Below are 24,386 nucleotides of genomic sequence, written 5' to 3'. Positions count from 1 at the left end.
TGTGTGTGTGTGAGTAAGTTGATGTTTAAGAGGCCATGCGTGCGATGTGCATTGTTCACACACATTCCTCTGTTTCTGACAGGTCATAAGGAAGACTCAGAAGGTCAAAGGTCATCTCCTAAGCAGAGCTCTGTGGGCTGCAGGCAGCTCAGTCACAGCAGCAAGGTCTCTCTCTCTCACTCACACACACACACCCACACACACACACACACACTCAATACCGGATGGAAAGTATCCAAGTCATGTGACCATCACCTTTAACCTGTGTGTGTGTGTGTGTGTGTGTGTGTTACAGGGGGAGGGCCATATGAGGACAGTGAACTCTTACTCTGGTTTTACAGAGCTCGACAAAAACCCCACGTTTCTGCAGCCAAGTACGTGTATACACACACACACACACACACACACACAACACACACACACACACATAAACGTTAACTGTAAATATTTTTCCTAAACACTAAATGTTATTTTAAATGTAGATATTTAGTTAAATATAAACTCACTGAAACACACGACTGATTAAAACTGTAAGTCGTTTTTCTTCATTTGCTGTTTAATAATAAATTAATAACACACACACCCTCAGCCTCAATTATTACACACACACCCCCAGTGACACCTTAGTTGTTAAAGGTGTATTTGGGTTATACATCTGACGTGTGTGTGTGTGTGTGTGTAATCAGATATAAAGTTAATGTTTTGTGAGAGTAGTCAGTAGAGACGGACGTGGACGAACACGTGGTTATTACTGAAGATGAATGTATGAAGTGTGTGAAAGTTGTTGTTCGGAGGTTAAACAAACCGAATCTGTTTATAAATTAACTCTGTAGTCAGTGATGTCGTGTGTGAACTCGAGCCCGATACACGAACTCTTCACACGTGTAGCTTCTGTGACTCGGACATGGGCCCCGGTCACGTGATCAAGTGTTATACAGGGCCCCGGTCACGTGATCAAGTGTTATACAGGGCCCCGGTCACGTGATCAAGTGTTATACAGGGCCCCGGTCACGTGATCAAGTGTTGTTACGGGCCCCGGTCACGTGATCAAGTGTTGTTACGGGCCCCGGTCACGTGATCAAGTGTTGTTACAGGCCCCGGTCACGTGATCAAGTGTTATACAGGGTCCCGGTCACGTGATCAAGTGTTATACAGGGCCCCGGTCACGTGATCAAGTGTTATACAGGGCCCCGGTCACGTGATCAAGTGTTATACAGGGTCCCGGTCATGTGATCAAGTGTTATACCGGGCCCCGGTCACGTGATCAAGTGTTGTTACGGGCCCCGGTCACGTGATCAAGTGTTGTTACAGGCCCCGGTCACGTGATCAAGTGTTGTTTTTATTTATTTATTTAAATATTGTCATGAGCCCTGGTCATGTGACTATTAAACTATTATAACGAGCTCTAGTCACATGATTAAGTACTTGAATATAACACGTGTGTGTGTGTGTGTGTGTGTGTGTGTGTGTCAGGTCTGAGTAAGAGGGACAGGAGTCGAGTGTCAGCGGAGGATGTTCATGAGGACCCACGAGCAGCTCTGCTACTGGTATACACACACACACACACACACACACACACACTCACCAGGCATTTAATACACACAATGCAATTATTTCCTTATGTGTTCTGTGTGTGTGTGTGTGTGTGTTTGCACACTAACCCTCCTTCTTGTGTTTCCTGTGCAGGAAAGAGCTCAGGGAAAATCAGTGCAGGCCAGCAGCAATGTGTGAGTATACACACACACACACACACACACACACACACACACACACACACACTCATTCATTCATTGATACAGTGTGTAATGTTTGTTGTGTTTTGCAGGAATCCAGTGGAAGACGCCACCAACGGTGAGACAGCACAGTTTATTACACACACACACACACACACACACACACACACACACACACACACACACGTATAGTTAGGCATCATAACCTGTATAACCCTGCTGGTGTGTGTGTGTGTGTTACAGCTCCAGTAGTCCTGTTCCCGACCCGTCACAGTCCTCTGAGTACACGCAAGGACTGTAAGTCTCCCCCTGCTGGCTGACACGCTCTACTGCACCATATACACATCACACACACACACACACACACCACATTCTCTCATTCTCTCTCTCTGTCTCCATCCCCCCCCAGCGATCGGTTCTCCCTTTAAGCCCATGGAGGGGTATCAGTACTCAGGTGAGTCACATGATCAGGTCTACAAAGTTTTGTGACCCTCAACTCCTTTTTTGTGATTTTATCTCACCTCTGTGTGTGTGTGTGTGTGTGTGTGTGTGTGTGTGTGGTAGCGGTGGAGCGTAATAACCTCATGAGGTTGTCCCAGAGCATCCCCTTCACCCCTGTGCCCCCTAGAGGTAAGACTGAGTAACTACCTTTCCTCACCTTCGACCTCATCATTAATCTGGGCATTCATCATAAGGGGCGTGGCCATTATAGAAAGCACCGCCCCTTCGTTCTGATTGGTTATCTCTGAGTAGAGTTGGTTTTCAGTCACGAGTTCAACCTGTTTTCTTTGTTTTTATGCCCAGTTTAATGACGTAGTCGTGCCCGTGTATTCTTTGTGTCTTTCTTTGTTTTATAAAACGTGTGTGTGTGTGTGTGTGTGTGTGTGTGTGTGTGTGTGTGTAGGAGAGCCGGTAACAGTGTACCGTCTGGAGGAGAGCTCTCCTACCAACATCAACAACAGCATGTCGTCGTGGGCGCAGCGCGGCCTGTGTGCTAAGATCGAGTTCCTGAGTAAGGAGGAAATGGGCGGCGGCCTGCGGCGGGCGCTGAAGGTTCTGTGTACCTGGTCCGAGTACGACATCCTCAAACCTGGACACCTGTACATCGTCAAGTCCTTCTTACCCGACGTCATCAACACCTGGCAGAGCGTCTACAAAGAGGAGACCGTCCTGCACCTCTGTCTGAGGGTACACACACACACACACACACACACACAGAAACTGTGCTAACTCTCCTAGCGACACACACTCTCCAGACACCCTGAGGATCTCTCTGTGACTCTGCTGCCATCTGGTGGCGTGTTACAGAACTCCAGTCTCCAAACTTTTTGTAGTCGTTACATCATCAGTTAGTTTTTATTTTTGCGTTTATAATAAGAGAACAGAAGTGAGTGTCTGTAGGCGTGTTTTCTCTCATCTGTTCCATAGTTTCTCATCAGAGCCTGACGGAGCCAACGCCTCTTTATACAATCATGATCTTCCTTATTCATCCTTCACTGGATCAGTTCACAGACATTAGGAGCTGAAGCTGTGTGTTTATTAGGGTTTTAATTACAGATATAAATTTCCTTTACATAGTTTATTCTGAGAAATATAAGTTGAACTTTTCTGTTAACACGCTTGTTTCTTCACATACATAAAAAGTAACGTTTGAAAGTAGTTCACATTGTGTTGGCAGGTCTATGGTAACAGCAAACCAGAGATCAGGATATCTGCCCAGGGTTTTAAGTCTTACATAGTGTTTTGAAGTCTAAATATTTGCAACTTCCTTACATATAGTTTCTTTTTATCCTGAATCAGATTTAATTACATCAGACGAATATCTATTACCTGTTTATTTTAGTATGATCATTACATATATAAATGATTTTTAAACAAAAAGCAAATAATAATAATAATTGCATTTCTCTAGGGAAATGTTGTATTGCAAGAAATATCGTTATCGCAATATTCAACAACAATATTGCATATCGCATATTTTCCTAATATCGTGCAGCCCTAGTGAAAAAAATTTATTTTGGATGTGGTCAAAAAAAAAAAAGACAATTTTTATAGTTCAAACCCAAATATTTTTTCAAATCCTTTTAATTTATTCTCAGACTCGACTTAATATAAAATAAAAAACAGAATGTAAAGGTGAGTCCTGTGTCCTGTCCTGTACTGTTTTGTCTCCTGCAGTGTTAGAATGTAAAATACGCGCAGATAAAATGGCGCAGTGGTAAAGTTCTCGCCCTATCATCCGGGGAGCGCTGGTTCGATCCTCGGGTGATGCTGTTTTCCTCTCACAGCCGGAGGCACAGAGAGAGCTGATTGGCCGAGCTCTCTCAGAGGGGAGGGATGAGAGGTACTTTGTGCTCCCACATTAATCACGACTCTACAGCCAATCAGGGGCGTCTGTGAGCTCACGCACGCGGAAGGAGCGGCTAGCACTTTCCTCTGAGTGTGTTACTCCGCCCCTAACGGTGCGTGAGCGAGCAGTTCGAAAAGATGCGGTCGGCTGACGTCATGTGGTTTGGAGGAAACACGTATGGTCTTCGCCCTCCCGACTGAGTGGTAGTAGTAGCCTTAATGTGGAGCCCCCTAGTGACAAGGAGGAATTGGACACGACTAAATTGGGGAGAAAATTGGTAATAATGGTATTGTTGTTCCAAGCCATTTGCTCAAGATATTTAAAGTTTAGTGCCATAAAGGCTAAATAATTGAACAATCCAAAACTATCTTCAATTCCTAATTTGAAGATATTTCCAGCAGTTATCTTTTCCCTTTAAATTATATTTCTGTACAAGATTATTATAAGACATAAACACACCCTGTTCAAACAAGTCTATCACAGTACACAATATATTCTTCCAATATATGGGTGATTTCCCAATACAAATAGCAGAATTATACCATAAAGAAGAGTATGGTTGTTTACATTGTGATAATTTATGCATCTTTTGAATCTTGGCCCAGACCTCTCTCGAGTGCTTCATGATAGGATTTATGGTTATTTCTAAGCACTGAGACAGGTGCTCGATAGGACTGTATGGCCGTGACAAGGCTTTTTCAATAATAACCCAGTCTAATTGAGTATTATTATTTCAATGCTTGGCCAAGATGATAGTATTTCTGATTTTGTGTGTGTGTGTGTGTGTGTGTGTGTGTGTGTGTGTGTGTGTCCAAACAGGAGATCCAACAGCAGAGAGCAGCTCAGAAGCTCACCTTCGCCTTCAATCAAGTCCGACCCAAAACGATCCCCTACTCACCCAGGTAACACACACACACACACACACACACACACACAGGATCACCTACTTTATAACTAGTACTTGACTTTAATTGTAAGAATGATAAAACAGGCATCATGTAATAATCTAAGATTCACATTGACTTTAATCATTGGTGGTGTGTGTGTGTGTGTGTGTAGGTTCCTGGAGGTGTTCCTCCTGTACTGTCACTCAGCAGGACAGTGGTTTGCGATAGAGGAGTGTATCACCGGAGAGTTCCGCAAGTTCAACAACAACAACGGGGACGAGATCGTCCCCACCAACCTGCTGGAGGAGACGATGCTGGCCTTCAGCCACTGGACCTACGAGTACACACGCGGGGAGCTGCTGGTGCTGGACCTACAGGGTGAGACGGAGACACACACACACACACACACACACACACACACACACACACACACAGCCTGAAGACCATCACTAACAGATTGGATTACTTCAGGTCAGAGCCAGTCACTGTGAGACCAGAACTTTTTTCATGATAACACGTGTGTGTGTGTGTGTGTGTGTGTGTGTGTGTGTGTGTGTTGCAGGTGTTGGTGAGATTCTAACTGATCCATCAGTCATTAAGAGTGGAGAGAAAGGGTGAGACACTCTCTGCTGATCACACACTCCACCATGACTTCATTACTGGTCTTAAGACTGTTGTGTTAAGTGTGTGTGTGTGTGTGTGTGTGTGTGTGTGTGTTACAGGTCTTATGATATGGTGTTCGGTCCGGCGAATCTGGGTGATGATGCCATACGTAACTTCCGCACTAAACACCACTGTAACTCCTGCTGCCGCAAACTCAAACTGCCTGGTGAGTGTGTGCGCGCGAGAGCGAGTGTGCGCGCGAGAGCGAGTGTGCGCGCGAGAGCGAGTGTGCGCGCGAGAGCGAGTGTGCGCGCGAGAGCGAGTGTGCGCGCGAGAGCGAGTGTGCGCGCGAGAGCGAGTGTGCGCGCGAGAGCGAGTGTGCGCGCGAGAGCGAGTGTGCGCGCGAGAGCGAGTGTGCGCGCGAGAGCGAGTGTGCGCGCGAGAGCGAGTGTGCGCGCGAAACAAAAAAACAAGCCACGCCCACTTCAGTGAGATGGGCGCACTAACCATAAGCCACGCCCTCTTCACTAACTAAGAAGAATAGAGACCACACCTCTTTGGCTTGATTTGTTGACTTTTAAATGTAAAGGTGTGTGTGTGTGTGTGTGTGTGTGTGTGTGTTTCAGACCTGAAGCGGAACGACTACACGCCGGAGAAAGTGACGCTGCAGCAGGACGATCAAACAGAAAGCCCAGTTGCTTCCACACAGACAGTGGGCGGGGCTAAAGAACAGCGTCCTTCTATGCGCTTAATGCTGTGAGACACAGAGACACACACACACACACACACACACACACATGCTGAAGCAGCACCTGGAAACCCACATCTGTGTGGGGACTGGAAACCCTCCAAAGAGACACAAAGAGCGTCTGTCTGTCCGTCTGTCTGTCTGAGCGAGTGTGTGACGTCGACACAAACAGGAAGTAATGCAAGTGTGTGTGTGTGTCCGGGATGGGGGTGGGGCTTTGGAATTGTGAGTAGTTGTTCCAGTACTACTGCGTCTCAGTGGGCGGGGCTAAAGTGACACCATGTTGTAAAGATTTTAAAGAGTTTTTTAAGAGATGATTTTATTTTGATGTTTCTATCGTCGATCTCGAACGCCGCGCCGCGGAACAAATCTCACGTCAGTACTGACTGTGGATCAACACTATGAGACTTACACGAGACGTGTCCTCTTTTTATACGACTCCAGTATCTTACACACACACACACACACACACACACACGCACAGATCATTTAAACTGGGCAAATTGCAATGCAGTTTTTACAGTTTTAATTTTGTCCAATGTGCAAACACATGAATAATGTTACAGAGGTACTATATTATCTTTATTATTATTATTTTTTTATTATTTTAATTAATATTATTTTATTGTACATGGCGTCTGAGATTTTAAGTAGCTGAGTAAGGCAGAGTTCTGAAGAGATAAAATCTGAATGAGTGTATTTTATTTAGGAGCGATGATGGGAGGACATTCTGGAGTTTTTTTGTACCACGTATCATGTAAACAAATAAACAATACAAAAACTAAACCTGTGTGTTTGTGTCTGTGTATAATAAAGACAATAAAACTAAGGAAAGACACGTATGAGTGTTTGATTCGCTTTATTATTATCACAGCTGATTAACTACACGTGAGTATACGGTCCACTGAGTGATCCATCTCTAACACTGACAAATCTTTTGTGTGTGTGTGTGTGTGTGTGTGTGATGCCAGCCGGCAGTAAAGGGTGATGACTTGTGTTTGATGTTTCATGATTTAAAACCACTGACCAAAGTTCAGGTTAGTGTTTAATTCTCAAAGAAACATGATTTCCTGAAATAAACATGAATGGGTGGGGCTTAACTAGCTCCTCCCATTTTGTGTGTACATGTAAGTGTGTGGAGGCAAAAAAATTATAATAATAATTGACACAACAATCAGGTCCAGCAGTCTGACTGAACCAACTCCTGATATTAAAACCAGCGGCGTCCCTCAGCTCAGATCTGCGGTCCTGAGGAATTAGTTACGTAACACCGAGCGAGACGTTTTTAGGTAATCCAGGGACCTGCAGAGGAGTAAAGACACCAGGGAGCGAGAGAACGCAGGAAAATGAGAGGAAGACGACAAACTAGGGACACTAGAAACAAGGAGATAAAAGACACCCTAGACACAAATGAAGACATCAGAGACGAACAAGAAAGCAAGCGGGAACCCTAGAGACAAAGGGAAAAAACTAGGGACCTGGAAAAAGAAAATGAAAGACACTAGAGACGACAAAAAATGTAAAGACCTTTAGGGTCCTTAGAAAGAAGGAAGGGAAAATCGTCAGTGTGTGGCTGGGAAAGAGATGTGTGTGATGTAAGTGTGTGAGGAATTCCCACTGGGACGTCGGAGTGAAAACTGCAGGTCCTGTTCGGTTTCCTGTTTAGTTTTTATCATCCTCGCAGGTTTACGTGGTAGTGATGATGTGTGTCGTGTCAGTAGTGCAGTTAAACTTCAGGACGCAACCGTGCGTTCGCTCCACTCATCCACCTCCTATATCTGCTAAAGGAGTTCGTTACTTTGCTAAGCTACGTGGAGATTAGCACAGCTAGACTAGCGTGTAGATATAAATAAATGTTAGAATGTACAGCATATTCATTTGTGTGTGTGTGTGAGAGAGAGAGAGATCACTGTATTTGATTATAAACATGAAGCAGACAGACAGACAGAAAGATGAATGACAGACAAATAGGTAAATACCAAGATAATGAGTTATAACGAGCTCAGCTCTATAAGACATCGTAAACAAAAACAACGGGTGGCTCAGAGTAATTACAGGTGAAGGTGAGGAACAGGGAGGCACTGATCCAAACGCTCGACAGGAGGGCGTGGTTTATTTATCTCAGGAGACCTGCTGTTTGTATAAAACAAAACCACAGGTGTATTTTAGATGAGGCGTGATGTGTGGGTGGTGGGAGGAGCTTAAGGAGGGGCGGGGAAATCTAATGGACATATAGTGCACTACATAGGGTGTAGTGTTAATGGATACATAGAGAAATGAGAGCGGCGTCTGGTTATAGATGTCGTGCATAGGATAATTAAGGTTAGTATTGTTACCGTCACAACCCCTGCAGGAGGACGTGGGACAACAGTAAGAGCACAGAACGTATGGAAATCGCCGCGGTGAGAGACAGACGGGCGACTCGTTTACTCATGGACAGGAATTGGTTACTTCAAATGTAAATTTCCAAAAGAAAAAAAAAAACAAAGCGAGACGGGACGCGTCTCTATAATCAGTACATGAGATCGTGAGTTCTTTCTCAAAATCGGAAGATCAAACTGCGCTTAGGACGGCGTGTCCCAAACGTCATCAGTGGCCAAAGGCAGAACGACAGCGGACGGGGAGAAAGCTCCGCCCCTTTCAGTCAGAGATAAGAGATTTCACTACAGAGAGAGACAGAGACAGAGCGAGAGAGAGAGAGACGGGGAGAATTTCACATCTTTCACATTCTCATCAAAACACCCTTCAACAGCTTCATCGGGCGGGGCTTTAAGCTCCACCCACAGCAGCTCTGAGGGCTCTCGGGTCAGTCGGGACTCGGGCGTGGTGGTCCGGGTGGGCGTGGCCTCAGAGAGCGGAGTAGAAGAAGATGTAGGCGGCGGACGACTTGACTGAGGATGTGGAGATTTCCGACACCTCGTGATCGTCGAATTTATACCAGTTCTGCCGGATGGCGTTCCTACAGTACGCCGTGTAGTGACCCCCGTCCAGACCTCCGTAATGATTCTACACAGAGATGGAGACAGGAGACATTAATGCGCTCGCTTCGGTTAGGTCATCGTTTCCATGGTAACAGGGACCAGGAGGTGGCGCTGATACTCACAGACACGCCGAACAGGTTGTATCTCTTCAGGCCGGTCTTCGGCCCGATGACGTACTGGGACAGGTCCAGGTTCTCCAGTGGGAAATCCACCGAGGTCTGGAGCTTCTGCTTCCACTGGCCCTCATATGAGAACCTTCACACACACACACACACAAAGTGATAGAATTAAACGCAGGGTGCTAACACTGTGGTTTAGTTTTTAAAAAAATCATCTGATCATAGCTGCTCTGATTATTAAAAAAACTTCTTTTTTTTAACAAAAATTAAGGCCAAAAAAAAAAAAAAAAACCCTTGTACAATCCTGGGTTTCCCCTTTACTACTTCCACAGGATGTAAGAGGGTAAGCTGCAGCCCTTCATTATCTGATCATCAGCAGGTGTTGAGACCTCTATAAAGCATAAGTTTTGTCAGTTTGCTGCTCTGGAGCCTTCAGTTGTGTTTAAACACAAGACCAACAATGATGTTGGAGAAGCAACTGTTGCTGCACATCAATCTGGAAAAGGGTTATAAATAATTTCCAAACTATTTGGGGTTCAACATCCTACAGTGAGAAAGATTAGTCACTAGTGGAAACCTTCAGGACGGAAACTTTCTTTCTCAGTCGAAGCACGACTGAGGTTCACAAAACTGAATCTGATAAGACTTCTCTCAAAAGTGGAGATGTTTGGCCTTAATGTCCAGAACCATCTACAAGTATGCTTGCTGCTATCTCCAAGTAAATGTTTACTGTTTCTCATTCCACTAAATTAAATTATTACCAGAGTGTTGAAACGTAATATGTTGTTGTGTTGTCTCTCTTGTTTGCACATTTGCACGTGCACTTTATGTTGTCTTTTTCTGTATAGGACTACTGAATAGTTTCTGTTAATTTATAATGTTAATCTGGTTTGTTTCAGCTAGTCTTAGCTAATTAGGTTCTTAGATAGTTTGCTAGTTAGTTATTTGTTAATTTATGTTGTAAATTGATGTTGCATGTATCACCCTGGTCCTGGAGGAACGTTGTTTCGTTTCATCGTGTACTGAACTGTACATGGTTGAAATGACAATAAAAGCCTACTTGACTTGACCATGTTTGGGGAAACCTAACTGTAAAGCATGGCGGGGGAGGGGTGAGGATTTGGGTTTTTCCATCCACAGGACCTGGACACTACCAGAATACAACAGTACCAGAATATTCTAGAGGGAAACATGAGGCCGTCTGTCCGACAGATAAAGCTTGATCGGAATTGGGTCATAAAACAGGACAAAGATCTGAGGCACAGCAGTAACTTTACATCAGAATGACTGATAAAAATAAAAGAATCCAGGTTTTGGAATGACCGAGTCAAAGTTCAGACCTTTAAAATCCAACTAAACCCAATGAAAAGCCCAAAAACCTCAATCAACATGTCGAGAAGAACAAACCAGAACCATGTGAGAGGCTGATGAGGTCATACAGGAAACCTTTACTTCAGGTTATTGCTGCTACAAGCTGTTGGATCGGGGGGTTGGGGGGGGGGGGAGCACTTAGTATCGCCCACATGTTTCTTCTTCTTCTGTTTCCTCACCGCTTTAAGTGTACGAGCAGGATGGGCGGAAGCTTCCAGATCTCCAGCTTCTTGGTGAACTCCCTCTGAGCTTTACAGTGGGGGCAGTACACCTTATCACCATCCGTCAACTTCTCCTCCTTGGAGAAGAGCTTCAAACACTCCTGCGCACACACACACACACACACACACACACACAATACTAAGTGACTGTACTGTTGCAGGTATCTGAATTGATCTGTGTGTAGAAGAGAGGGAACCATGCAGAGTATACAGTGTGTGTGTGTGTGTGTGTGTGTGTACCTGTAGAGAGCACTTGTAGGACGAGGCGAGTGACAGTGAGAGGTACATGAAGGGCTCGAAGTTGCGAGAACGATGGTGGCAGCTCAGACACTGCAGTGTGGACTTGAACTGACCCTGGAACAGCTTCACGATGATGGATTCATTCAGCAGCGTGTGCTTCTGCCACGCCCACTTCGCCGCGCTGACATCATCCATCGAATCCGACGCCTCGTCCTTCCACCGCTTACGGTTGTCCGCCTGACGGGGGGGGAGGGGCAATCACACGGTAAAAAAAATAAAAAAATCACAGTGTTAGGCTGGACGTCTTACACACACACACACACACACACACACACACACACGCAACCTAAGAACAGTGCTGTTACACTGTTTATCAGCATGAGAGACAGAATGGGCGGAGCTTATGCATTAAAATGGGCATGGCTGTTGTGACAGGATTGTCACAATGAAAAGAAAAAAAATACACACATTGAAAACAATCCTAATGTTCATGCACAAACACACACACACACACACACAGACACACCATAACTAACAGAACAATGTGTGTGAGACATTCTCCAATGCAGGAAGATGGAACACACACACACACACACACACACACAGTTTATGAATACTTACTCTCTACACAGGCCGTCACAATGACAACCAACAGAAAAGGAAAGAAAGGAAAAGAAGAAATTCATAATAAATGTGATCGAAAAAATACTTTTCATTGATCAGACATCATGAAAAGCGTCTTGTCTTGTTATAAACGAGCGTAACTGAACCAGGTGCTGGTGATTGGACAGAGACACACACGATCAGGTTCTCAGATCTGGACCGGGTGCTGAAGATGCCTTCTGGGCGTGGCCTTCTGGGTAACTGGGATTAAACACTGCCTACTGTATCAGGTGGTATTGATCGGGGTAGTCGAGGACTGTGGGGTGTGTGATTAACCACGGTGTGAGGTGCGGAGCTGCCTGATTGGTTAATTCAAATTCACATTTATGTGTCACATACAGTGTACTCAGTGATTTATCGCAATTCTTTTGTGTGTCCATTCAGACTTTTTTAATTTATATGTTTGCGCGTTTGAGGTGGAAAAAATGGTGCAGCTCCTCTATAATCCTACAGGGGGTGCACTATGAACCCTTCACACAGTGTCCTATGTAATATGAGCGAGTTCATTTAGAACTGTAACAAACTCTAAAATAATAAATTATTGAATCTGGACATTTATAGAATTGTGATACTTATAGAGTCCCAATACAGATCAAATCTCCACCCAGGTATTGTGATAATATCGAATCGGGTCATTGGATTCTAGTCCCATCAGACACCGTCTACTAATAAGATAAGACCAAACCTACTGGGTAACTTTAGGAACCAGCTGTAGGGTAACTGGGATCAGGCGCTGTCTGTTAGTGATTACTGGGTGACTGATGAAGGGCTGATGATCAGGTTGTGTTGTTTAAGTGATGTCACCTGTCTACTGGGAACCAGTATCAAACCCTGTGTAACTAATTAGGCATTTCCGACAAGGTGTTACGGGTCAAACGCTGCCTACGGCGTGGTTAATAATCTGGGCATAGTCTATCAGACAGTCGAGTCTGGGAGGATCATACACTCCTGATACACGCTCATGTTCAGTCAGATATCGTGACGTCTCCAGTTTCTAAGCAGATGTTACCTTGTTGAGATCCTCGTGTAAGCCGTCCATCAGGAACAGCAGAAGCTCCTGAGAGTCCTGCTGCTTGTATCCAGAGAACTGGTCGTTAATTTTACCGATGGTGATCTTGAAGTCCCGAGGGCTGATGTACTTAAACTGACCCGACCACAGCGCCTTCATAATCGCACCGAACTCCTCGGCCACCTCGCCCTTATGGCCCAGGATGTTCGACCTGATCAGGAAGAGAGAAAAAACTCATCTCATCACGTAACAAACATCAACACTGGATGAGCTCGAAAGCTGTAAAGGAGGACAAACCTGAGTGTTTATACCTGTAACAGAGGTTTTGGATTATTCTGGACAAACCACTATACAGTAAAAGTGTTGTCGTACCTGTTGATGTCGTCCTGGTAGTGGTTCCTGTTGAAGTAATCAGCCATGAACGGGGTGTTACACAAACACTGCAGGATCGAGTTCATGTAGCAGGTGTTCCCTAAATTCCGGAGGCCTGTGAGACACGGACCCAGTCCCCCAAACACCGGGTTCATGGTCCGGATCTTGGCGGCAGACGGACGAGCGATCTCGGCTTTAGCGTAGGAAGTGGCAGTCACAGGTCTGAGGACACACACAAACGCAAACTTTAAACAATGTGGGCGGGGGCTATACAATAGGTGAATAAAAAAAAAAACAATGTCACGTGTGTGTGTGTGTGTGTGTGTGGGTACTTGGTTTCTCTGTTCACTGTGGGTGTGTGTGTGGGTTTTCTGGCTTCCTCTGCGTTCAGGTCCTGTGTGATATCAGGGGAGGAATATGAGCGCTTCAGTTTGGACTGCTCTCTCTCCCTCTCCCTCTCTTGCTCCTTCTCTTTTTCCTTCTCCTTCTCTGATGTCTCAGGACGCGCTTTAGGCTTGGAGGGTGTGGCTGGAGGCGTGGCCGGGGGGGTGACCTCAGGGGGGTAAAGGTGCACACGGTTGGTGGGGGAGTGATAATAACGATACGTCCCGGTGACTGTGTCTAGGAACTGAAAAAAAACACACACACACACACACACACACACACACACACACAGGATTAGGTCTGGGTGGAATCGAATGGTAGTGAATCAGTTTAACCAAATGTAAGTGAATCAGGATTCAGTTCAGTGAAATACAGGTGGATGTGAGTCATATGTAGATAAATCACACACAGAAATGAAGGTCTGTGTGTATCACATCTGGGTGAATCAAAATAAAGTAACTCAAACGTGTGTGAATCCGGTCAGGGTGGTGACAGTGTGTGAATTCCGTACCTTTGTCCAGCCCTCAGGGAGACCAGGCACCGCCCTTCCTATATCCTCACTCCGAGTACGGGTCAGAGGCGCCCCCTGCAATACACACACACACACACACACACACACATACACAGAGATATAATTAATATACAATTGTTACTCCTTCTGGCCCATATAATCACTGTTCAGGTCGTCCCTGACTTACAAACAAGTTCAGTTCTGGGAGCACGTTCATAAGTCGGATTTGTTCTTAAGTCTGACCAAGGGAATCCTATACACCTTTGACACACATATACAATGTAAAGCACACCGACCCTTTAGATTGATTAAATCTAACGGCGCCTAAGGAAATTAATCTCACAGTAAAATGTCAAATGTAACAGTGTTGTCTCTGAGATTTTAAATCACAAGGGGAATTCCAAACCCCATTTTGTCTCAGAGCTGTTTTCCACTGTATTGAACTGTGAACTCTGTTTTGTTAAGGAATTTTCTTAAATTATAAGGAAAACCAGGAGTAGAACTACGGTCCGTTTGAGGAAATCCCTAACTTGAATGTTCATAAGTCGGAGACTACCCGTGTACTCTGAAGTGTCAGAGCATGCGCGCACACACACACCTTTACATCAGAGACAGCGGTATGGGGTCTAGGAGAATCCAGAGACATGCTCTTAAGCTGAGCGTCCAGCGCCTGATCCTTCGCTCCTCTTCTCCCCTTCTCGTCTCCATCCTCCGCTTTCTCCTCCTTCTCCTCCGCCTTCTGGCGCTCCAGCTTCCTCTTCTTCTCCTCCTCCTCTTCCTTCTTCTTCTCCTGCTCCTCTCTCTGTCGTTTCTCCTCCTCTTCTTTCTCTTTCTTATTCTCCAGGTTCGGCTTGCCCGAACGATCCGGAATCACTGGACCGTTGGTTACCGTGGAAACTGGTCCATCTTTAGCCACGACTTCTTTGGACTTTGGGTCTTTGGGCCCGCCGTCTTTGGCTGCACCCTCGGGGCTCTGCTTTGCGCCTTCTGAGGGTTTCACCATAGGCTTGGTCGATCGGTCGAACTGGAGATACACACACGAAAAATTGTACATCAGTAAATCTGGGCAGGGTATTCACCTGTGTGTGTGTGTGTGTGTGTGTGTGTATGAGAGAATGTACCTGTGGTATTGTCTTTGCCGTAGCTGCAGGCTGCTTTGGACTGGACACACTGGTGGCGCCCGGCGCGGGCGTTGGCTGTGTGCTCGGTGAGGGAGTGTGAGTGTGTGTATCGGGGCCAGCAGGCTTGCTGTTTATATCTGCGTCCACGGAGCCATTAGACTGAACATCTTCTGCACCGTCCCTCACACACACTTCTACAGGTTTGGGCGGAGTCTCCTCCAGACACGGGTAGCTGAAATTCACTGAAGTAGAAGAACGTTCCTGATGACATCATCAATCACACTGATTGAAACACATAGAGTCTGTGTGTGTGTGCGTGTGTGTGTTCTATGCCTGCATGGTTTACTGGTTTTAGAGAAATCAAATGTACACTCCTTAGCCACTTTATTAGGAACACCTGTACATTCACGCAGCCAGGAGTGAAACACAGGAGTGTGTTCTGCCTCTACAGCTCTTCCACGTCTCATGGGTTGTCCACTCCAGGACGCTTCTACTTAATTAAAACGTCAGCTCGAACCACCTCGGCCTTCGTCCTCTCACAGAACCGTCTCTCACTACATGTGTTCTGTTTTCTGCACCGCTCTGTGTGAACTCTACAGACTGAGGTCGGGTGTGAAGATCAGAGCAGGTTCTGACGTATCCATGACACGGGTCACAGCGATACAGAGATCAGACGTTCCTCCAGTCTGAGGTTTAGTCTGAAGCTCTTGACCCGTATCTGGATGATGTTATGGATGGTGTGATGAGATAACTGCATAATTAATCAGGTGCAATAATAAAGTGGATAGTGTGTGTGTGTGTGTGTGTGTGTGTGTGTGTATACTCACACTCTGGTACCAGTGTTTGAGAGTGTTGGCGCGGGGGTTTGATCTTGGCGTTGCTGGTGAACATGGGATAATAAAGCAGCCAGTTCTCAAAGCCTCCCTCTAGAACCTGAGGCTCCGTGCGCAGGATCGTCACACTGTCCCACTGACACACACACACACACACACACACACACACAGTGTGTCAGAAACAAAACATTCCTTAAGCAAGACATATTATTAATATTAAAGATGGGAATAATCCCTGGAGAAAAAGTGGCAAAACAGTAACGCAGTCTTAGGATTTTATATCAACAAAAACCTCCGACCCCGAATCTGAAGACCTGAATTTTATTACCTGAATTTTGAGAAGTTAAAAAATAATGAAGATGGTATTTTAAACACTTGAAGTACATTTTTATTTGAAATACACAACCACAATAAACTGCAGTGCCAAAAGTGATTTTAACAATCTGAATAAAGGATTTACAACACTTACAATTTTTGGCACTTCAATTTATTGTGCTTGTGTATTTCAAATGAAAATCTAAGTCAAATGTTTAAAAGTTCATGTAATTCAGCTTGCTGTTTTGCTCTGAGGAACTCTGGCACTGATAAACTGTGTTTTTTGGTGTTTTAAAGGTTCAAGGTCTTAAAATTGTAACAAAGTTGGAAAAAAAATTGTAATATAAAAACAGGACTTCAAAACTATCAAAACTTATAGAGTTACAATTTTAACCATATCAGCACCGAGGTATCGCGATAATATCGTATCAGGTGGTGACTGGTGATTCCCAGCCCCAGTTATTAATATCATTATTATTATTATTATTACTTTGTAGAGCGCATCCTTCAGGCTCTGTAAAGTCGTGCCCAGTTTCAGGTCAGTGACGGAGCTGGACCAGTCCAGCAGGATGATGTAATCAGCAAAGCCGCGCTGCTTCCACTGAGGGAGAGACTCTGAAGGTAGCTTCACCTCGATCTGATTCACTGTGATCCTACACACACACACACACACAGTTAGCTATTCCCTATATATGAACATTTGATTAAGTAAATCAACAGCTAGTTTTAGAGTTAATAATTTAATAAATGTTTAAATCTCAGCACACGAGAGTCACTCTAATCTGTGACCTGGACACTTGGGGTAGTTTCACTAATAAGGAAGTGAATATGTACAAGTGTACAAGTGTACAAGTGTAAACCTCTAGTCAGTCACAAGCCCTGATCACACAGCTTTAGGTTCTCTAATGCAACATACTGATGTTTGTTTGGTGAATTAATTTATTATTACTGACAAATTGAAATAACTTTAAAGAATTAGGAAAATGTGTCATATTACATAAAAAGATTTATTTATTTATTATAATTATATTTATTTTATATAACTAATATGAAAATTTAAATATCTAACTCGCCCCCTGGTGTTAAAGACTGAAGATTAAAATGAAATCTGTCTCTCATTACTTGGACTGTAACTGAGACAGAGACATCAGGGTTAGTGTGAGGCGACACTCAGTTACAATCAAACCTAAATCAAGCACTTTAAAAGAGGAACACTAGCCCCGCCCACTAATAAGGCGTTACACAGTTCACTCGTTGGGTTGTAGTGGACAGTGTGGAAGTTTCCAGATGTTGTGACAGTAATATTGGCATGTGTGTGTGTGTGTGTGTGTGTGTGTGTGTGTGTATAAACACCCGGGGCTGATGGCCTCCTCAGGAACACTGATTAACTTTTGATTGGGCACCGTCATGTGCGACTTCTCGAAGTCAACTTGTTTTCGAGTGTCCATCACTAACACACTCAGGTTAGGGTCCGTCATCATAGTGTACAACTGCTCAGCACTAACGCCTCCACTCAGGGGCGCTAGAGAGAGGGAGAGAGGGAGATTAGGGTACATGTATGAAGCTTTGCCTTAATCACACACACTTACACACTCACACACACTCTCTCCTGACCTGGTGAAATCACACTCTTCAGTTCGTTCTGTTCTTTAGCCTGTGTGAGAGAAACACAGTCGATATAAACTCATGACATGGGTCAGTACACGTTGACCTTTGACCTTTTGTACCTTTTTGCTGTCCTTTCTGCCCTCAATGGTGTTGGGTGAGGTGCGTTCTTTGTCCTTTTCCGCTTTCTGCTCTCGTCTCTCCTTCTCCTCTCTCTTCTCTCTCTCCTCCAGCTTCTTCCTCACCTCCACCTCCTCATACCTGCGAGAGGAGAGACGTGTGAGGACAGGGGTAGGGACAAGTCAGGGTCAGGTGGTGGGAAGAGGTAATGAGACAGGTGAGAGGACAGGTGAGAGGAGTGCTAGAACTGGGGGAGTGGGGTGTAAGACGAAGGGTGTATTGTCTAGGGCACAGGGTGTAGGATATAGGGGTTATTGTCTAGGGTGTGGGTATAGGACATACAATGTAGGACATCGGGTGTAGGTGATTAGTTGGTGATCATAAGGGGACGAGTACCTGAGTTTCAGGCTCTCAGAGAGTTTCTCCGCCTCCTCGACAGCCTTCTTAAAGCTGGACGATCCGAGCATGGACATGAAGTAATCCTGCCGTGTGAAGACAAACATCAAATATAAACTGTACGTGAGGACGCAGAGACCCGTCAGTGTATCAGTGTTTATCAGACAGCGCTGTGCAAACGTCTCACATACTCCAAGATGTTTATTTTACAAATACTACAACAAACAAACTTTACATTTCCACATCAACAAAAACCTTTAATGTATGGAAGCAAATCAGTCTCATTAATAATTCACACAAAAGACGTGATGCACACATGCGTGTCCCAATTCACATGTCTGAAAAAATATATTCACAAAAAAACAACTCACATGGACAAAATAAATAAATTTATAATATCCGTTACACAAATGCACAACAGAAATGACAGATGTACAACTGTGTACAAAAGTTTTGAATGTTTAAAATTCACGAGTGTATCATGGACTGTGAATGTAAAATCTTCCTGGATTCGTGTGTGTGTTTTTGAAACTTTGCTGGCAGCTGTGATTGGTCAAACTTTGCATTCGACCAATCACAGCCCTCCAGGAGCGCAGCACTCAGGTAGCTCAGCTTTAACACCTTTTACACAATCTGAGTTAATTACAACAGAAGTGAAGTTTTACCGACTCAAACCAAGAACAAGATTTATTTCATTATGTTTCAATAATGAACTTTGCTGAAAATAACACAGTTAACCACTTTATCATCTTTATAAACACTTCACCCTCATTACATGTTTGTCACAGTTTTACATTTTCAAATGAATCAACGCAAACACTCATCATAGTAACAATACCATGTGACAGACTAGTGTCTTTACAGTTTAAGTGGTGAAATGACTTCATGATGGTTTGGTTCATGTCTTGGAGAGACGCCACTGAACACTGACTACCTACAGTTCATTTGTAGACAGGAGCTGGTGGTTATTGGTGCCCTGGATGAAATGATACATATTCCAAGTTTTGTTTTAGCAATTAACTCCTGTCACCTGTTGAAACAGTCTTTTATAATTATTAATAATTCACTCTAAGCTGCATGAATAGATAAATTGAGCCATGATTTTCGATTCTTTACAATAAACACAATTCTCACACAAGACTCACGGCTTTACTTATTGCATTACTGGATAAATCAACATTTTAACTAATCTCTTGAATGAATGAATGAATGAAGTAAATTTTTAGCTCCACCTTCTGATATAACTGATATGATCTTTATTTGAAACTAAAGTCACTTTTAAAATGTTTAAAATTTTTAAAAAATCTATTTTGGTTTGTATTGTAGACATTAGTGTTTATATCAGAAATACAATCTGTAAGAGCCATATTTCATTTTTATAAATTAGTGTATTTTTATTTCGTTAGTTAAGCATTACACATTAAGTTTATTAGTTAAGCATTTAGCTTATTAGCTAAGCACTTAGTATGATACTCGTAAGTTTTACTGTGACATCACTTTATAATTTGTTCTGTGACATCATTCTATAGTTGTGTAGCTGCATGTCTATCACGCAGGTTAGTTGTTGTTAAGATATAGAAGTGTGGAGAACGACAGCTTATGACCGTAATACCTTAGGCTGAAAGATATAACAAATAAGTTGTTGTAACAATAATTCAAGACCGTAAGCTACAGGACACAGCAAATGAAGTGGATTTATGCAAGAAACTGTAAGAACTGTTGAACTTTGATGTTGAAAATAAAACAAGAGACAAAGAATTCAACGGACATCCGAGTCGTGAGTAACCAAGTGTAACAAGAAAGATACGCGTCAGAACGTTATTAACATGCCCGTACACAAACTTTTATCCCAGTACCTCTGATAATTTGAATTATTGTAAGGAAATCATATTGTATATAATGGTGACTGAAGAGACTGTTTGTGAAGCTGTTTATAAAACCTATAAATGACACCCGCTCTCTGGCTCAGTGACGCACCAGAGTGAATTTTAAATCGTGCAGCTTTAATCCATTATGTTATAAACATTTGAGCTGTTAATGAAATTAAAGCAAATCTGGTGGTATTCAGATATAACAGAAAACCGTGTGACTCACATAAACATCTATTCTCCAAATTAAAAACTGTGACTGTCTTGATTGACAAACATGAAATGAGGGTGAAGTGTTTATAAAGATGATGAAGTGGTTAACTGTGTTATTTTCAGTAAAGTTCATTAATGAAACATTATGGAATAAAGTAATAACTTAGACCAGCATCCTGTTCTTGGTTTGAGTCTGTGAAACTACATTTCCGTTGTAATTAACTCAGATTGTGTAAAGAGTACGAGTGACCCACATTGGTGCCAGCAAAGTTTTAAAAATACACACACGATTCAAACACGAAAGACGATTTTTACATTAACAGTCCATGATACACTCAAGAATTTAAAACAATCAAAAATTTTGTACACAGTTGTACATCTGCAAATTGTGTTTTGCATTTTGGAAACGTGTATTATGAATATATATATTTATTTTGTGAACGCGAGGTTTTTTTTTGTGAATGTATTTTTTTTTCTTGCACGTGAATTGGGTTCCACACATGTGAACTGGGACACGCACGTGTGCATCAAGTCTTTTGTGTAAATTATTAATAAGACTGATTTGCTTCCATATTAATGCTACAGAAGACATTTCTGTGTGTCAGTACAGGAAGCAGACAATAATTAAACCAGCTGGGTTTCACTGCACACACACACACACACACACACACACAGATGTCAGTGTGAGAGATAAAGATCTGCAAAAGCTCCTCCAACATGTTGAGAAGAACCTCCCGCACCTTTCCTTACAACACAACACACACACTACCCAAGTCTGATACTATCTACATTATCACAAACATAATGATGTTTAGTTTATTTCGCTTTATAGTGGTTTTCAATACAGAAACATTTAACTTCAATATTTGTGAAGACATCTTTGCTTTACAGCATTAGATTGGGCGTCTCCACAGAACTGTACATGATATAAATACATTAATGAAAGACTAAAGTACACAGCAGTTACTCCTGGGGCATGATGGAAACTGCCGGCAGTGACTCCAGCATCATTCAGTAATAGATATAAATAATAGATAAAGGAGCAACATGGCTGATCACTTTGTTAAATCAAAAACTCGATTTTAATGATAAAATTGTAGCAAATATTAACTTAAACAGCTGTCTGACTTAAAGATATATATGTTTTTTTTTTTAAAAACACATTCAAGAAGCTGCCAGCTGTTCATCTGATCATCTGGACCAAACAAAAGCTGCTTGGATTAGCTTTCTCCGAAACACAAACTGTCCAGCTGATCTTTTTTGTCTGGGAGAAAGCTATTTTAAGACAAAAGCTGCTCAGCTCATCATTGTGGTCTAAATAGTGGGTCTAAAACCGATCACTTTGCGGAATAAAAGAACTGATTCGGTTTAATAAAACCACATAACTTTGATTTAAAATAATAATCTGGTAAAACAAATGCTGCTTGGCTGATCATTTTCTCAAATCTAAACAGGTCCAGCTTATCAATTTTATTAATCAGACACATGATCATCTGATCATTTCAATTCACCACAATCTGATCATTTTGCAATAATCCGAAGTATTTGGGTGTTGTTGTTTTTTTTAAATAAACAATATGTGGCTGTTCTTTTCTTCAAACTGAAAATAATTCTGTCGCATCATCATCAGAATTCAGAACATTTTATTCCTTTCATTATATTTATGGCTACAAACACTTGAACAGTCTATTAATACTTTATTATTACTAAAGTCATTGTTAGTCTCTGAAGTAATGCTGATATGAGCAATCGTGGAAAATATTTTATAAAAAATCATTTTCACTCTTAATTCTTTTGACTTATACAAAATGAAATATGACATGAAACTGTTAGTGTTTCGTAATATCTCCTAATTCCTTACATCTGTCTGGATCTATTTCCCACCTGCTGCTGTTTGAAGTCCGGCCTTTTCTTGATGAAGTCATAGACAGTCAGGTACTTCATGTAGAGGACGTAGGCTCTCTCCTCGTCTCGTTCCAGGCGGCACTCCTCCGCCGCCTTAAAGAGCTTACACGCACTCTGAACATAGCTGAAACACACATGGCGGAAAAGTGAAACAAAACTGAAACCCGTCTAGCTGCTCCATGTCGCTCACTCTCAGGGACTAAAAGCCCTATTCTAACGGGATTACCTTTTCCAGGTGGAGAAGTATAATAGAATTATCATCAGATTACCGCTGAGATTTTAGTCCAAATGAGTAATGTTGGTCATTTTTTACAGAATAAAAGTGTACATGCCTGGAATGATCACAATGTATTTTCCTTTGAATAAAGCGGGCAGTAGAAGTGAAGTGACTCAAGTCAGTAAGCATTGTGATACATCCTCCAGGGAAAGAGGTTTGGCACTTTTTCTTTCGTATAAAAACACAGCAGTGAGCGCTCGCTCTTATCGCTTACCTGTTACCTTCTAATACAGACCACAAGTTTTAAACAAAAAACAATAAAATATTTTAAAAGGGCGTGGCAGATAAACCATGTTCATCTTGATTATCTGATTGGAATCAAAGCATGTTCAATAGATTTTTAAAGCTCTTCAGCTGATCATTTGGTCCAAATCAAAGCTGTTAATCTGATCAAAATAAATTATTTGATTTGAATCAAAGCTGTTCATACAGTGAAAATTTAAGATGTTCAGCTGATTAGTGAAAACTAAAGCTCTTCCACTCATCAGGAGATCAAAACTAAAGCTCTTCAGCTGATCACTTGGTCCAAATTAAAGCCGTTCAGTGGATCATTTGGTCGAAATTAAAGCTGAGATGACGACAGATACGTCTGGAAAACAAATCCTGTCCTAAACATACAGTAATAAAAAAAAAAAACGCAGCGGTGAAGAGTTTAGTCTCTGTGAAGAGCCGGCTCAGTCTTACTGTCTGGTGTTGACTTTCTCCGGCTTGATCTCGGCCTTTTTGTTCAGCTCTCCCAGTGAGGTGGAGAGGTAAAGCTCCTTCACTCCTGTAGCCACTCCAGGCATCTTCAGACTCGAGGGTTAGATCTGTGTCAATCTTAACACTGCAGTTTCCTCACATGTTCATCAGCTGTGGGGAAACAACACTCACCTTCAGGACACAGATACACATGAAATCACTGACAGCTTCAGAAACTGCTGTCACAAAGGCCAGAAACACACAAACGTCTTGTTTGTAAACAAATCTCAAACTGTCATTAGCTGAGGCTTCACTCTTCCACACACCAGCTGATAAATAAATAACTAACAGTTAACAACTAAATCACACGTGATACAACAAAAGCTTGGTTTTTTCCTCAAACCTTCAGAAATGTCACTAATTCCAGAGTCTCTTTAAATCAGGAAGTAAAAACTCTGCGTGTAAACACAGCACTCCAGAGGCTAGCATTAGCAAACTAGCATGATAAACTAACTCACAAAACAACCTTTGTAGTGCTAATAATCTTTCAGTCCTCTCAGTTGATCTATAAACGATATACGAACTTGTATATATTACCAGTTAAAACGTTAATAACGGTAGCTACACATTAGCAGGGTTAGCAGAGCTACACATGCTAACAGCTACAGCTGATTCCCGGAACAAGTTTTTTTTACCCACAAACAAACCCCGCCCCCGAGCGCTGTGATTGGCTAGGCTTCTCATTGTCACGCGCTCAGTGCTAGCAAAAGCAACACGTTAACTCTTCGGCCATATTGGAAAGACCCGTGATTACATTCACCACAGACACCTACATATCAAAAGTAATGAGAAAATATCAG

At 42.9% G+C, this 24,386-nt stretch overlaps 2 protein-coding genes across 6 annotated transcripts in view; one reads left to right on the top strand and one right to left on the bottom strand.

Moving 5' to 3' along the window:
* Positions 1 to 7,107, top strand: part of trpm7 (transient receptor potential cation channel, subfamily M, member 7) — a 32,826-nt gene extending 25,719 nt beyond the window's left edge. The window contains exons 27-40 of the mRNA XM_053499909.1: positions 83 to 165; positions 296 to 374; positions 1,474 to 1,547; positions 1,687 to 1,727; positions 1,826 to 1,851; positions 1,977 to 2,030; positions 2,143 to 2,187; positions 2,298 to 2,363; positions 2,638 to 2,921; positions 4,903 to 4,985; positions 5,143 to 5,348; positions 5,533 to 5,584; positions 5,693 to 5,799; positions 6,200 to 7,107. Of these exons, the coding sequence (XP_053355884.1) occupies positions 83 to 165; positions 296 to 374; positions 1,474 to 1,547; positions 1,687 to 1,727; positions 1,826 to 1,851; positions 1,977 to 2,030; positions 2,143 to 2,187; positions 2,298 to 2,363; positions 2,638 to 2,921; positions 4,903 to 4,985; positions 5,143 to 5,348; positions 5,533 to 5,584; positions 5,693 to 5,799; positions 6,200 to 6,333 (1,334 nt within the window). The 3' untranslated portion in view covers positions 6,334 to 7,107. The remainder of the gene's footprint in view (positions 1 to 82; positions 166 to 295; positions 375 to 1,473; positions 1,548 to 1,686; positions 1,728 to 1,825; positions 1,852 to 1,976; positions 2,031 to 2,142; positions 2,188 to 2,297; positions 2,364 to 2,637; positions 2,922 to 4,902; positions 4,986 to 5,142; positions 5,349 to 5,532; positions 5,585 to 5,692; positions 5,800 to 6,199) is intronic.
* Positions 7,108 to 7,163: 56 nt separating this feature from the next.
* On the bottom strand, positions 7,164 to 24,219 carry usp8 (ubiquitin specific peptidase 8). Of its 5 annotated transcripts, none has more exons than XM_053499915.1 (19): positions 24,124 to 24,219; positions 23,530 to 23,697; positions 22,548 to 22,692; positions 18,583 to 18,668; positions 18,189 to 18,327; positions 18,076 to 18,115; positions 17,815 to 17,983; positions 16,952 to 17,114; positions 16,141 to 16,282; positions 15,314 to 15,555; positions 14,791 to 15,216; positions 14,193 to 14,267; positions 13,630 to 13,925; positions 13,298 to 13,519; positions 12,926 to 13,136; positions 11,254 to 11,490; positions 10,972 to 11,114; positions 9,425 to 9,557; positions 7,164 to 9,327 (listed from the first exon to the last, which is right to left on the bottom strand). In XM_053499915.1, the coding sequence occupies exons 2-19, from the start codon at positions 23,631 to 23,633 to the stop codon at positions 9,169 to 9,171; spliced, it is 3,132 nt and encodes a 1,043-aa protein (XP_053355890.1). In that variant the 5' UTR covers positions 23,634 to 23,697; positions 24,124 to 24,219; the 3' UTR covers positions 7,164 to 9,168. The 5 variants fall into 5 exon arrangements, with proteins under 5 accessions (XP_053355890.1, XP_053355891.1, XP_053355893.1 ...); XM_053499916.1 differs by having other exon boundaries at positions 23,530 to 23,718; positions 24,124 to 24,218; XM_053499918.1 differs by having other exon boundaries at positions 24,045 to 24,177.
* Between the last annotated feature and the right edge of the window lie 167 nt (positions 24,220 to 24,386).

This window comes from Clarias gariepinus, chromosome 7 (genome assembly GCF_024256425.1).
Source record: "Clarias gariepinus isolate MV-2021 ecotype Netherlands chromosome 7, CGAR_prim_01v2, whole genome shotgun sequence".
Lineage (NCBI taxonomy): Eukaryota > Metazoa > Chordata > Actinopteri > Siluriformes > Clariidae > Clarias > Clarias gariepinus.
The sequence above is the reverse complement of the archived record's forward strand: the minus strand, read 5'-3'. Positions and strand labels throughout refer to the sequence as shown.